The following is a 15884-nucleotide window of genomic DNA, read 5'->3' on the forward strand; positions in this document are numbered from 1 at the left end:
AATGGGAAGGAAAGCGTTTCTGAAAAAAAGAAATTTGTTAACATCGAGTATAGATTTAAGTGTCAGGAAGTCGTTTCTGAAAGTATTTGTATGGAGCCACGTATGGAAGTAACTCATGGATGATAAATAGTTTGGACAAGAAGAGAATAGAAGCTTTCGAAATGTGGTGCTACAGAAGAATGCTGAAGATTACATGCGTAAATCACATAACTAATGAGGAGGTATTGAATAGAATTGGGAAGGAGCTTGTGGCACAACTTGACTAGAAGAAGGGATCTGTTGATAGGACATGTTCTGAGGCATCAAGGGATCACCAATTTAGTATTGGAGGGCAGCGTGGAGGGTAAAAATCGTAGAGGGAGACCACGAGACGAATACACTAAGCAGATTCAGAAGGATGTAGGTTGCAGTAAGTACTGGGAGATGAAGCAGCTTGCACGGGATAGAGTAGCATGGAGAGTTGCATCAAACCAGTCTCAGGACTGAAGACGACATCAACAACATGATTGTGCTTTTGGTGCATATTGCATAACACAGGGTAGGGCAAATATAAATGACCCAGAGAACAGAGTTTCAGGATGCAAAAAATACAGAGCGGGGGGAAGGAAATACATTACTAACCTGACTATAGTAGATGCTGAAAGTGATCATTTTCCAACAGAAAGGAGCACCCGGTCATACAGACGGAGCACATTTACGCAATCTTCACACCTGATAGAGTTGTTGGCAGGGGTCATTCTCATCGCGGCCTTACCTGGGCACCCAGATCAAATGATCTCAGTGTGTGATTATATTGTATGGGGAGCCCACAAGTCTAAGGTCTGTCGTAACAAGAACTGCAGCAGAACATATCGGATGATGCTGCAGCAATTCCAGCAGTCCAGCTTCGATCTGCTTTCAGAAAATTGCTGACCAGGGCCCAAAAGTGCCAAGAGACAGATAGTGGTCACGTGAAATATCTGCTATAGTCAGGTTAGCACCACATTTCTTTTCCTCTATCATGTTTCTTTGTTTCCTGGAATTGTTATTTGCCCCACCCAGTATGTTGTTGTGTATGAAATTCAGCTAAAATAGCCGGCCGCGGTGAGGGAGCGGTTCTAGACGCTTCAGTCCGGAACCGCGCGACTGCTACGGTCGCAGGTTCGAATCCTGCCTCGGGCATGAATGTGTGTGATGTCCTTAGGTTAGTTAAGTTTAAGTAGTTGTAAGTTCTAGGGGACTGATGACCTCAGATGTTAAGTCCCATAGTGCTCAGAGCTATTTGAACATCAGGTAAAATACTGAATTTTTCGTTAAACTTCGATAGAGGTCTATCTCTCACCACCGAGCGAGGTGGAACACTGGTTACCACACTGGACTCGGATTCAGGACGAGCGCTGTTTGGCTGCCGAGGTTTAGGTTTCCCATGATTTTCCTGAATCGCTCCAGATGTCTTTGAAAGTGCACAGCTGATTTCTTTTCCCATCCTTGACACAATACGAGCTTGTGCTCTGTCTCTAATGACCTCGATGTCGATGGGATGCTGAACTCAATTTTCCTACCTTCCTTCTATCTGTCATCAGTCTCAAGATAATTGATCTTATGTAGCTCACTCATCTGCGATTGCGATAAACCCAGAATGAAATATCCATAACATTCCTCGTATCACATAACTGGTTTGGGATATCTAAACGAGATCTTGGCAGATGCCCACGCAAAGAGGAGAGTTTTTTTTCCATATGGGTACTAAGCGAGATTTGATGTTTTTCCACTAAGTACAGATTTATTCGACGAAAGAATGTAATTTTTAATGGACATCGATAACTGGCCCAAGCAGAAATGCTGTGGATTTTAGAACACCATTAGTGAAGATATTACACGTTAATTTTTGTACCGAGGACGTGTTTTTCCACAAGCTATGATCTCAGTTGCTCTTAGTTCCTCACTTAATAAACATGTTAGTGAAGTGACATTTGTAAACTCCGGTGCGTTTTGGCAAAGAAAGCAAATTTTAACATAGCAACAAGAGAAATGTATTTTTTTCTCAAAATTCGTCCCTCATGACGCTTCTCAGAAAGTTGGAAACTGTTAACAAGCCAGGCGAAAATAAATCGCTTCTTTGTTGCATTTCCAGGGGAATTTCACCAAAGCAGGGGAGTCAGTTGATGTTTTTGAATGGTCACCATGCAAGTGTGGGCGTAGAGATGCTCCACTTAATATTTACAGAAAAACATGAGCGTAGGGTTCAGTTTAGAACGGCACTTCCGCTCCAGTGCTTGGTATTTCCCACACAGCGCACCGACCGCCTGCTTGTAACGCCCACCACTTCCGCACTGCCCACGGTTGCCCTTCCGACTGCGCGTGTCCAGGCCACGTTATTCACAGGAATTCTACTGTTCAGTGGCATTAGATTATAGCTGTCAGAGGTCCTGATTTTAGCGTGATGTTGCGATTTCTTGAAATGTCATGACCCGTTCTGCATAATCCTTACACGGATTTTCTAGTGTCTCGACTTCTGGACACTGGTAACAATTCGAAATATAACATGTATACTCTTAACAAAAGGTAGAGTACGTGAAATTTCCGCACCTGCTTGAATTATTGATGAGAAACAAGACTTTTTTTACTTTTTAATTTCTCTTGTGCGTCTGTTAAAAGTTTTGGTAAATGGAAATGAGCGTTTGGCGTCATTGGCCGGGAGGCCCCTTCCGGGGCAGGTCCGGCCGCCTTGGTGCAGGTCTTATTACATTAGACGCCACATTGGGCGACCTGCGCACTGGATGAGCATGAAATGATGAGGACAACACGACACCCAGTCCCTGAGCGGAGAAAATCCCCGACGCAGCCGAGAATCGAAGCCGGGCCCCTTAGAATGCCAGTCCTGTCAAGCTGACCATTCTGCTATTGGGCCAGACAAAGTTTTGGTGAACTCTGTTGTTGGTTGAAGAAATATCTCCAGACTTCATGGTGTAAAGCAGGGGTGTACTGACTTGGTAGTGAGCCGCAAGTCTCTAACTGTGACTACGTCATGACAGCAAGCATAAAATAATGAAAACCATATACATAAATTATCATGCAGATTTTAAAAAAATCCCTATTTATCCGCTAAATGTATTTGTGTGTACTAAAAAGGTTTCGCCTATTCATGCTAGCCATCTTCAGTGGTCTACAATACAAAGAAAAATATTTAATTATACATGCTTAGATATGAGATTTGTAGTGATTGTTGGCAGCTCAGTTAAATCTAGCTATTTCTATTCACAAATATATGGTTGTGGCTTTCACTTACGTTTATCTCCTGTCCTCCTAATGCATCCATCTGCCTTTCTGCATGTGCCGATTGTGCGTAGTACAGGCTACTTAGCCGGCCGCTGTGCCCGAGCTGCTCTAGCGGCTTCAGTCAGGTACCGCGCTGCTGCTACGGTCGCAGGTTCGAATCCTGCCTCGGGCACGGATGTGTGTGATGTCCTTAGGTTAGTTAGGTTTAAGTAGTTCTAAGTTCTAGGGGACTGATGACCTCAGAAGTTAACTCCCATAGTGCTCAAAGCCATTTGAACCATTTTTTTCTGATAGCTTTCCTAGTAGCTTCGGTCAGTTTAGGTCGCATTGTGTTACCTGTACGTTGAGTGTCTTGCATACCTATCGGACGTTACGTCATAACGATCGGCTTTACGTATGCGACCAGTCTGTTACTAGAGTCCCAAAAAACTGAAAGTGGTGAACAGTCTAGTAACTGAGTGAGAATATGTAAAGGGTCAAGTAACCAACGAAACATTTTTTCCTGAAAACTTAACCTACTGTCTGTTATTGAAGAATAAAGAGAATTTATAGCGAAACTGAAACTATCAATGTTTAATTCACATTTTACTCGAAAATTGTTGATTCGTTATATGAAACAGAGGGATGTTGTAGTAAAAATATGGAAAAAAGATACAGATTATCATGTAGCGCTAGTTAAAAACGCAATTTCCTCAACAAAAAAATTAAAAAAGAACGCAAAACCAAAATATATCACACATCGCTTAAATATTTCGACGAACTTATGTTTCTGTTATTGATACACAGCTTTTGCATTTATCAGTAATATCAGGGAGCTCTTGCTTTTGATAGTGTTGAGAACATTCTACTGAGTACAAAATAACACCAATAAATATTAATGCTCATATGTTTGTGCGGGCAACGGCCTTGCCGCAATGGATGCACCGGTTCCCGTGAGATCACCGAAGTTAAGCGCTGTCGGCCGTGGTCGGCACTTGCATGGGTGACCATCCAGGCCGCCATCCTCTGTTGCCATTTTTCGGGGTTCACTCAGCCTCGTGATGCCAACTGAGGAGCTACTCCACAGAATATTAGCGGCTTCGGTCAAGAATACTATCACAAAGACCGGGAGAGCGGTGTGCTGACCCCACGCCCCTCCCATCCGCATCCTCCTCTGAGGATGAAACGGCGGTCGGATGGTCCCGGTAGGCCACTCGTGGCCTGAAGACGGAGCGCTTTTTTTTGTGCATGTAAAGAGCAAATGCATCAAAAGTAATTGCTTTGGTTCCACAAAAGCACAGAAGTTACACGATCACCTAATTTGTATTAGTTATAAAGGCAATTTATATTTTTTTAAGGATGTAAGATACACAATGAACTAACATTGAATGCTGTGCAGTTCTAATGAAATGAAAACAAACAACCAAAACAACGAAAAACTAACAAAACAAAAAGAAATGAGAGGTCGTTGGCCCCCATTTTCTATCTTTCATGTTCGTTTATATTTCCTTTCCTACTATTGTACCAATACTACCGGTAATCCTTCCATTTACTAAGTCATTTATGTAGAGTACTAAAACTATCGAAACGTAGTTTTGGCACAGAGCAACTCCAGTCAAAATACTTGGCGACTGCTGCTTCAGAAGTGCGGTTACATTTGACAAACATTTTTGATACATGAGGGTTTGTTTGACAAATCTGTGGACAGCAGACAAAGAATTTCACACACAAGTTTGATGGTCTACAAGGGTCCTTCGTACTGTAGCACTCGTAAATGCGTGCGGCCAGGCCGGCGTACTCACTTGTCGTAGAAGGCCTTGCCGCACTTGGCGCAGACGAAGTTCCTGGGTCGGGGCGCGTGGAGGCGCGCGTGCCGCCGCATGGTGACGGCGTTGGCGGCGCGGAAGCCGCAGACGGCGCAGGGCGCGGCCGGGAACTTGGAGCGCGCCAGCAGCGCGGCGCGGCTGGGGTGCTCGCCCGTGTGTACGCACAGGTGCGAGCGCAGCGCCCGCTTGGACACCACGGCGCCGCACTCGGGACACTGCAGCTGCGACTTGGACGGCGCGCCGTGCAGCACCTGCGCACGCGGGCAGCCGCCTCAAGTTCGGGTACAATTCCAAGCTTCCGACGGCTTCCTCCGTCGGCGTCAGCAGAAGCCATCTCTGACTGTCGAACACTTCATAACCGATCTCTCCACTGATGTTTTTATCACAGAGTCATACTTCGAAGCGCGGGCACTGAATACTCGAACAGTCAAACATAACCTTGTGTTTACGTAACACGCCGCGTTCCGGACTATTAGGAACCGGTAAAAAGAAATTCAGTACAGATACCAGTTATGCGCTTAGCAATAGTTTCCACAACTAAACTTTGTCTCGAAACCTGGAAGAAAATCCAAAGAGATTCTGGCCGTATGTGAAGTATATTAGCGACAAGAAACAATGCCTTCTCTGTGCGATTGCAGTGGAGGTACTATCGAAGACACCGCTGCCGAAGCAGAGTTACTAAACACAGCCTTCCGAAATGCCTTCACAAAAGAAGACGAAGGAAATATTCCAGAACTCGAATCGAGAACAGCTGCCACCATGAGTAACGTAGAAGTAAATATCCTCGCAGAAAAAAAACAACTTAAATCCTTCTGGTCGAGACTGTATACCAATTGGGTTCCTTTCCGAGTATGCTGATGCAGTAGCTCCATACTGAACAATCATAACAAGACTGGAAAGTTGCACAGGTCACACCAATATTCAACAAAGGTAGTAGGAGTAATCCACTAAATTACACGCCCATATCGTTAACGTCGATATGCACCAGGATTCTAGAACATACACTCCTGGAAATGGAAAAAAGAACACATTGACACCGGTGTGTCAGACCCACCATACTTGCTCCGGACACTGCGAGAGGGCTGTACAAGCAATGATCACACGCACGGCACAGCGGACACACCAGGAACCGCGGTGTTGGCCGTCGAATGGCGCTAGCTGCGCAGCATTTGTGCACCGCCGCCGTCAGTGTCAGCCAGTTTGCCGTGGCATACGGAGCTCCATCGCAGTCTTTAACACTGGTAGCATGCCGCGACAGCGTCGACGTGAACCGTATGTGCAGTTGACGGACTTTGAGCGAGGGCGTATAGTGGGCATGCGGGAGGCCGGGTGGACGTACCGCCGAATTGCTCAACACGTGGGGCGTGAGGTCTCCACAGTACATCGATGTTGTCGCCAGTGGTCGGCGGAAGGTGCACGTGCCCGTCGACCTGGGACCGGACCGCAGCGACGAACGGATGCACGCCAAGACCGTAGGATCCTACGCAGTGCCGCAGGGGACCGCACCGCCACTTCCCAGCAAATTAGGGACACTGTTGCTCCTGGGGTATCGGCGAGGACCATTCGCAACCGTCTCCATGAAGCTGGGCTACGGTCCCGCACACCGTTACGCCGTCTTCCGCTCACGCCCGCCTCCAGTGGTGTCGCGACAGGCGTGAATGAAGGGACGAATGGAGACGTGTCGTCTTCAGCGATGAGAGTCGCTTCTGCCTTGGTGCCAATGATGGTCGTATGCGTGTTTGGCGCCGTGCAGGTGAGCGCCACAATCAGGACTGTATACGACCGAGGCACACAGGGCCAACACCCGGCATCATGGTGTGGGGAGCGATCTCCTACACTGGCCGTACACCTCTGGTGATCGTCGAGGGGACACTGAATAGTGCACTGTACATCCAAACCGTCATAGAACCCATCGTTCTACCATTCCTAGACCGGCAAGGGAACTTGCTGTTCCAACAGGACAATGCATGTCCACATGTATCCCGTGCCACCCAACGTGCTCTAGAAGGTGTAAGTCAACTACCCTGGCCAGCAAGATCTCCGGATCTGTCCCCCATTGAGCATGTTTGGGACTGGATGAAGCGTCGTCTCACGCGGTCTGCACGTCCAGCACGAACGCTGGTCCAACTGAGGCGCCAGGTGGAAATGGCATGGCAAGCCGTTCCACAGGACTACATCCAGCATCTCTACGATCGTCTCCATGGGAGAATAGCAGCCTGCATTGCTGCGAAAGGTGGATATACACTGTACTAGTGCCGACATTGTGCATGCTCTGTTGCCTGTGTCTATGTGCCTGTGGTTCTGTCAGTGTGATCATGTGATGTATCTGACCCCAGGAATGTGTCAATAAAGTTTCCCCTTCCTGGGACAATGAATTCACGGTGTTCTTATTTCAATTTCCAGGAGTGTATATTGTGTTCGAACATTATGAATTACCTCGAAGAAAACGGTTTATTGACACACAGTCAACATGGGTTTAGAAAACATCATTCCTGTGAAACACAAATAGCTCTTTATTCACATGAAGTGTTGAGTGCTATTGACAAGGGATTTCAGATTGATTCCGTATTCCTGGATTTGCGGAAGGCTTTTGACACTGCACCACACAAGTGGCTCGTAATGAAATTGCGTTCTTATGGAAAATCGTCTCAGTTATGTGACTGGATTGGTGATTTCCTGTCAGAGAAGTTACAGTTAGTTGTAGTAGACGGAAAGTCATCGAGTAAAATAGAAGTGATTTCTGTCGTTCCCCAAGGTAGTGTTATAGGCCCTTTGCTGTTCCTTATCTATATTAACGATTCTGGAGGCAATCTAAGCAGCCGTATTCGGTTGTTTGCAGATGATGCTGTCGTTCATCGACTAATAAAATCATCAGAAGATCAAAACAAACTGCAAATCGCTGTAGAAAAGATATTTGAATGGTACGAAAAGTGGAAATTGACCCTAAATAACGAAAAGTGTAATGTCATCCACATGAGTGCTAAACGGAATCCGTTAAACTTCGGTCACACGATACATCAGTCTAATCTAAAAGCTGTAAATTCAACAAAATACCTAGGTATTACAATTACGAACAACTTAAATTCGAAGGAACACATAGAAAATGTCTTGGGAAAGGCTAACCAAAGACTGCGTTTTATTGGCAGGACACTTAGAAAATGTAACAGACCTACTAAGGAGACTGCTTCCACTACGCTTTTCCGTCCTCTTTTAGAATACTGCTGCGCGGTGTGGGATCCTTACCAGGTAGGACTGATGGAGTACATCGAAAAAGTTCCAAGAAACGCAGCACGGTTTGTATTATCGCAAAATATGGGAGAGAGTGTCACAGAAATGATACAGGATTTGGGCTGGAAATCATTAAAAAAAAAAAAAAGGCGTTTTTCTTTGCAACGGAATCTTCTCACGAAATTCCAATCACCAATTCTGAATGCGAAAATATTTTATTGACACCGACCTACATAGGGAGGAACGATCACCCCGATAAAGTATGGGAAATCAGAGCTCGTATAGAAAGATATAGGTGTTTATTCTTTTCACGCGCTATACGAGATTGGAATAATAGAGATTTGTGAAGGTGGTTAGATGAACCCTCTGCCAGGCACTTGAATGTGAATTGCAGAGTATCCATGTAGATGTAGATGAATGCATGGAAGCGTGCACGTGACAAACACTGGATAGAGTGCACGAACTCACTGTATTGGCAGTAGGGCGGTCGTTATTTTCTCGAATTTCGTGTTTCTTCACGCACACTCCTTAGCTTCATTCCTTTTGTCTTAAGAAGAATTTTAGGACCTAATTTGTTCCAACAGAAGACGAGGAACTCATGCCGCAGTGGCCGAGGGGCTGCGTCATATCACTACGTGTTCCTTACTACTGCTTTGTGATTCACTGCTGTCATGTTCCACAGTGAAATTTTCACTTCAGCGAACTGTGCGCTGATATGAAACTTCCTGGCAGATTAAAACTGTGTCCCGGACCGATACGAGAACTCGAACTCAGGACCTCTGTGACCGCATAATTGCGTTTAACAGACTTTTGTTTCCGTCTTGTTTGTTTTGTCATCTTGAAAGGGAACCTCTCCTGGAGCAGGACGGCGGGTAGGGCAGCGGTTGACACCCGATGCCTGGCTATCCCGCCGTCACGACTGCCGCGACGAGCGTCCGAGCCGTCTTCTCGTCTATTGGTAGGGGTTTCTCCCCCATTCCGTCCTCAGAGGATCAATATACTCCAGATATCTTCTTCAATAACAGCGTATCGTGCCCGGAAAGCTCCAATGTACAGGAGGGTCCGAAAATAAAGAACCTAAATAACTAGCGGAGTGGGTCCTGTACTTTGGGTGCCGGCTGGAAGCCGCATGTGTCGTCATCAGCACGGATCAAAACGCCTGTGTGCCTCACGAAGTATTCAGTAAAGGGCCATGCCTTTTAGCCAGTTAACGGCATTCCTCCTGGTTGTTGGAAAATATACTCTGCCGGGGCGCAGTACATCATCAGGGGAGACAGACTCCGGTAATCTCCGCAACACGAATGCCGGCGTGAGCAGCGAGCAATGGCCAGTCGCGTTACGGGTCAGGCGGTGCGCATTCAAATCAACAACTGAGCACCTCAGACACACGGGGTCGTCCGTCAGATGAATGGACTGTAGCCGCTGACGAGTAGCGAACACAGCCACGTTCCACAACGAACGCACCGACGTAGGTAGGAAAGGCGTGTGGACCGCACCTCACATCGTGTTCCAGCCAACATAGGGGTGCCGTTGAGCGACCACATTGATGGGTTGTTTCTGTTAGTAAAGGTGATAATAGTCTTACGTGCTGGGCATCCGTGTTACAGAAGGTCCACTGGTAAGTAACTGAGGTCAATCAAGAACTCGCTGATGTGGGTGAGTGGCGGTCAGATATGTTCCACGGAAACCGGTTGATGTAGAGAGCACAGTGCCACTTCAGCTATCATGGTGCCCGTCAGACCGGCGCGGGCAGAGGTCCACCTGCGACGCAGTGCTCAGATACAGCTCTTGCACACGGTTATATACTCGAATTAAACGATACTGCCCACCCGCTGCAGCAGTGTCAGGGTGGCGCATCGGACTTCAAAAACGAGGCCGGTGCTCACCGAATGTCCGTATACTACTTGAAATCTATCGGCCATTGTAACCGTCAAGGCAAGGACGTCAGCGAAAGGGTTCATTTTTGATACGTGTTGACGTAACGTGTTCGTAGGAGCATGTAAATTCGACGCAGTTTGTTGCTCTGTAACACAGCGCGTGTCTAGTGTAGTAGTCTGCGGTACGTAGCTGTCGCTGTGCGGTGAAAACTGCTTAGAGAACGGCACCTCCAAATTTTTGAGTGCGGGCATTTTGTCAAAAGGCACCGCCGTTTTTTGGGGGAGCCCCCACCTGCCACATTCATGTATTTCGTCAGCCGACTGAGCAACCAAAGCACGACTCAAGACCTGTCCTCACAGCTTTACTTTCGCCGGTACATCGTCTCCTATCTTCCAAACTTCACAGAAGCTCTCCTCCTAAACTTGCGGGACTACCACTCGTTGAACAAATTATACAGCGGAGACGTGCCTTAGCCACATTCTGATGAATGTTTCCAGAATGAAATGTTCACTCTGCAGCGAAGTAATCACTTTTCTTCAGTCAAGAGTTTGGACATTTTGAATAAGTTAAGCACAGACTTAGATTTCTTAAACAAGGTTCCTCTTCCTTGGGAAACAGACACTTCCTATCTTAGTGACAAACAGGCTACAGAAAGTCAGAAGGTATATAATACGGCAGAAAGTGAAGGTAATGTAAGACTTCAATGGACCACTAACAGTTGAAAGCAGTTAATCCCACATATTAGCTGTAATAAGCAGGATGTAGTTACCTGATACAACTTCGCGGCACTGCGGCATGGGTTACTCCTCTTCAGTTAAACCGTAAAATTCTTCTTAACGTAAAAGGAAAAAACATAAGGGGCGTGCGTGAAGAAACACTAAATTCAAAAATAAATAAATAAAAAGGAAAGCCCAGAGTAATCGATAGAGGGCGCCACATCAGTATGCGGTATTTTCATGATGCCATGATTAAGTAATTCAGTCAATCAGATGTCGCCTTTTTTGGCATAAAATGGGAGCCTCGCCAGTTTCACGAAGTCATGCATAGCCCCTGAAGATAGTGATGGAGGGAGTTATGAGAAGCTTGCGATCTTATTAGAATTCGAGGCGGCAAATTTACCGAGAATTTTTATCCAAGGACTTCGTCGCGCAAGTCCTCATAGCCACAGCTACTCATTCGGTTGCAGTTTTACGCATCGACTGATTCAGCCATCCGTTATTTCAGTGAAAATAGTCTGTGGGAGTGACCGAATGACAATAGTCAATATAGTCTGCTGTAGTTTTGCATATTGACTAAATTATTCATTCTTTCTTTTCAAGTGAAAGCAGTCTACAGACTTTCAGTCGACTGAACTATATCTTTGTTGTTTCAACGGTAATCCATTTTAGCAAGTTAGTCGACTGAGATATCCGTTCATTCATTCATCTGTGTGAAAGCTGTCTGTTGTACCTTCACTGGTTAAAATCATACAGTGCTTCATAACAGGGTACACATACTCCTAAAGGGAACACATACATCCTGAGGTAGCTGAAGAGATCTCAGGGGGTTCATCATAGTAAAAATAAGCATTTATACATGTTCATTTAAGTATGCACTGAAAAGACTAATTCTTCTTTTTATTATTTAAAACCGATTAATATACTGCTATTAATTGAGCAATTAATGCATTACTAATTAAGCAGATGAATCGCTGGGGACATAAAAATGAGTGTAAACTTTCCTTGAGGTGCTAGCAACGAAGAAATTAACATTGTCAAATTTTGTTGAATTAGGGAAGTTCAAAGAAAAGTAACGAATCGTGGCACTAGGTGCTTACAAGGCAGTTTGATTAAGCCACCAAACAACAGAAAAAATGTTTCCTCTATGGTTCCTGTTCGTGTCCCCTCAGAAACAGAATTATGGGTGATCGAAGTGAACTGGCGGGTAGAGATATACACGGCTTGAATAAATTTAAATAAAACAGTAATTGTTTATTTATTTAAACACAAACTTACAATGTAGAAACAAATATCAAAGTTTTAAAACGAACCAAACGCTGATATTCAGTGACAGAAGACCGAGAAACGTGTATTGAAGCAAACAAATACAGAAATTTAAAAAACAAAAATAGTTAATTTTTTATAACTATATTTTTTATTTACGTTATTCTAAAATAAGGTACGCTACTTTTCTATCGAAACTCCAGTGGCGGATCATGTATGACTGGAAAGGCTGGACAAGTATATAAGTGAAAATACTTTTACCCATTGAATGAGATAAAACATACATATAACAGACCAACGACTTATCGTTGTAGATAAGTAGAAGAACGACAAACATACTGTTGTTGCATTCATAGATGTAAAGTAAGCGTTGGACAATGTTGACTGAACTACATTCGTTCACATTTTCAAGGTATCGGGGATAAAATGAAGGGAGCAAAAGATTATTTACAACTTGTACAGAAACAAGATTGCAGTTACAAGAGTCTAAGGACATGAAAGGGAAGCAGTAGGTGACAATGGAGTGAGACATGGCTGCAGCCTATCGCCCATGTCACTCAATCTGTACACAGATCAAGCCGTGAACGAAACCAAGGAGAAATTTGGAATGCTTAAAGTTCAGGGACAATACACAAAAACTTTGACTTTTGCCGATAACACTGTAATTTTGTCAGAGATGGCAAAAGTCTTCGAACAGCAGTTGTACAGGATGGATAGTGTCTTGAAAAGGGGCTTAAGATGAACATCAATAGAAGTGAAACAAGGGTAATGGAATGTAGTCGATTTAAATCAAGCCAAGCTGAGGGAAATAGATTAGGAAACGAGGCACTAAATGTGGTGCTTGAGATTTGCTATTTGGGCAGCAGAATAACTGGTAATAGCCGAAGTAGAAAGGAAATAAAATGCAATAGTAAGTAAAGAATTTCCAAAAAACAACATCTAATATAAATGTGTTAGGATGTCTTTCCTGAGAGTCTTTCTGTGAACTGTAGTCTTTCATGGAAGTTAAACGAGGACAATAAGAAATTCAGACAATAAGAGAAAAGAAACCTTTGAAATACAGTGCTGCAAAAGAATGCTGAGATGTCGATGGGTAAATATAATAAGTGATGAGGAGGTACTGAATCAAATTGGAAAACAAGCAATTTATGGCTCAGATTGGCTAAAAGAAGGGAGCAATTGATAGGATACATCTTGATGCATCAAGGAAACGTCAATTTGCTACTGGAGGGAAGTATGGGAGGTAAAAACTGTGGAGGGAGATGAAGTAATGTACACAGCAAACAGTTTCAAGTGGAGGTTGCAATATTTATCCAGAGATGAAGAGACTTACACGAGACTGTCTAGCGTGGTAAGCCGCATCAAACCAGTTTTTGGTCTGAAGGCCACACCAACAACAACATCAACAAATGATGTAACCGTCGTAGACTAGGATCAGTCGGTAGTCGCACATCAAGTGAAACCACTGAAACGCGAAGACTGAGTGAAAAACATACGTACAGCTGATGTGGGCACAGAGATTAGCTTAATTTATTTGATTCATGTGGCTGGAAAAACCGGATGAACGAAAAAGCAGTCAACTGGCCAATCGGTTGTTAAAACCAGCCGGTTGTCCCTTCCCTGATTCCGAGACCTAGTCGAAAGGAACACTTTACTCGTTATGTCAACAGCCGATGACTATTATAATCTGTTAAACTCAACTTAAAAATCTTTCTACTGCAATGTCGCTTTTTCCAATTACGATCTCGCATTGTGGAGGACGGAGGTTCAAATCTCTGCCCACTCATACACATTTAGTTTCTCTACCTGTACTAAGGGTTGTACAGGACGTAACAAGATGGCGCCATACAGCTATCCTCCATCGCGTAATCTGCTTCGCGTGTCGCACATCGCTAAAGCCGGTCAGCGGCAGCTACCGTTGAGGTGGAAGCGGAGGCGAAGTCTGACCTCAGGAGAGACAGGAGCTGGTTAACGTGATTTCCGCTTTGTATTAAAACGCACGTTTACTCTCTTGTCCATATTCTAATTGTGTTGTACTGTCTGTATAATACATAAATAAAAATTTCAATATTCACGAACATGTTATAAGGTAAAAACGGAGTTCCATGTCCAGTGAATAACGACACATTTAAAATTTCAAAAATAAAACAAATGACTCCTGAGAGGAAGCCCACTTATATTCACATAACCTTGAGTATTACAAAAACTATTTCTGTTAATTTAATAAGGAAGCCCCGTAACCCAGTCTAGGGTCCAACAGATACGGTCACGAGCCCAGGAGAGGCGCTGCAGGCGATGTCGGGCTGTTACGAGAGACTCGCGTCAGTCGTCTGCTGCTGTTGCCCATTAACACCGAATTTCGCCACAGTTCTCCAACGGATACGTCCGTCATAGGTCCCTCATTGATTTCTGCGGTTATTTCACACAGTCTTGCTCGCCTGTTAGCACTGAACAGCCTACATAAACGCCGCTTCTAACAACCCTACCACAACAAAGGTCAAAAATTAATTATTATTGTAGTGTTGCTCACGCAGCTAAATACTGCATTTTCGGGCAACAACAAAGTTGAATTATGTGGCAGGTGTCATTAGAGCACAGTTAATAAAGCCATTTCTTGAAATAATGGATAAACTAGGCACTCATCTTTTCGTGTTTCCCACGCTGATCTCGTTGTGAACTCATGACTCAATCGTCGAAAATCTAGGATGTGATGATTCCAAGCTCGGATGCAAAGAGGCCTAGGTGTTAGTCTGCGATATTCAAAAAGCTTTACAGATGTGTTTCATAAGCCATTCTTGAAGATTAAACTTTTGCAAGTTAGGACAATGGTGATGTAAAGAAAGTAATCAGCACTCCGAATTTAAGTTACACTTCTTTTTTATTACTTTTGTTGCAATGTCACGTAACTCGTTCCAAAACACCACTTCACAACATAAAACATACTTTAAAATATATTCCTCACTGGTAAAGTTCACATTTCATAAACTGTCTACAACTTGCGTCTTTTTAACATGACGACCAAAGTTTGACTCTCTAATAACCGCTTACGCGCCCAAAAATCAGAGTTACAAGTACGTCAAAGATCATAGTGACAAAAGAAAGAATACACATAAGAATAATATCATTGCAATATATACATATCGATGTATCGAAGTACCTCTACAATAACGAAATCAAATCTGAATGTTGTCACAGAAATATGTTCACTATTTTACAGGAACACAGTAGAATATTGCTGGTATCGAGAGGTTGAGATGAGTGCCGCAAAGGTTACGTAATTCAAGTACCATTACACGCTGCTGTCGGTCGTTAAGCGAAAGCCGTCGAGTAATGCGCTGTCGGTGGTGAGAGGTACTGTCTCTTGACACTGTGGATCTCGGAGTATTGAATTTCCTAACGATTTCCGAAGTGGAATGTCTCATTCGTCTAGCTACAACTACCATTGCGCCTTCAGATTCTGTTAATTCCCGTCGTGTGGCCATAATCACATCGCAAACGTTTTCACATGAATCAACTGGCTACAAATGACAGCTCATCCAATAATCTGCTCTTTGATGTCTCGTATACGCAACACTACCGCCAGTTGTATGTGTACACATCGCTATCCCACGACTTTTGTCACCTCACTACAGTGTGGATAACGCTTTCACTTATGATATCTTTTTTCCGCGATCCTATTTTGGTTTAAATAATGCCTAACGGTACCCGAAGCTATGCTCAAGTTACCGTGGAA

The 15884-nt window shown here is 44.3% G+C and overlaps 1 protein-coding gene across 1 annotated transcript in view; it reads right to left on the reverse strand.

Moving 5' to 3' along the window:
- LOC126340731 (zinc finger protein 236) overlaps positions 1-15884 on the reverse strand; it is a 399187-nt gene that overhangs the window by 333854 nt on the left and 49449 nt on the right. The window contains exon 8 of the mRNA XM_050001718.1: positions 5040-5314. Within this exon, the coding sequence (XP_049857675.1) occupies positions 5040-5314 (275 nt within the window). The remainder of the gene's footprint in view (positions 1-5039; positions 5315-15884) is intronic.

This window comes from Schistocerca gregaria, chromosome 1, assembly GCF_023897955.1.
Source record: "Schistocerca gregaria isolate iqSchGreg1 chromosome 1, iqSchGreg1.2, whole genome shotgun sequence".
Lineage (NCBI taxonomy): Eukaryota > Metazoa > Arthropoda > Insecta > Orthoptera > Acrididae > Schistocerca > Schistocerca gregaria.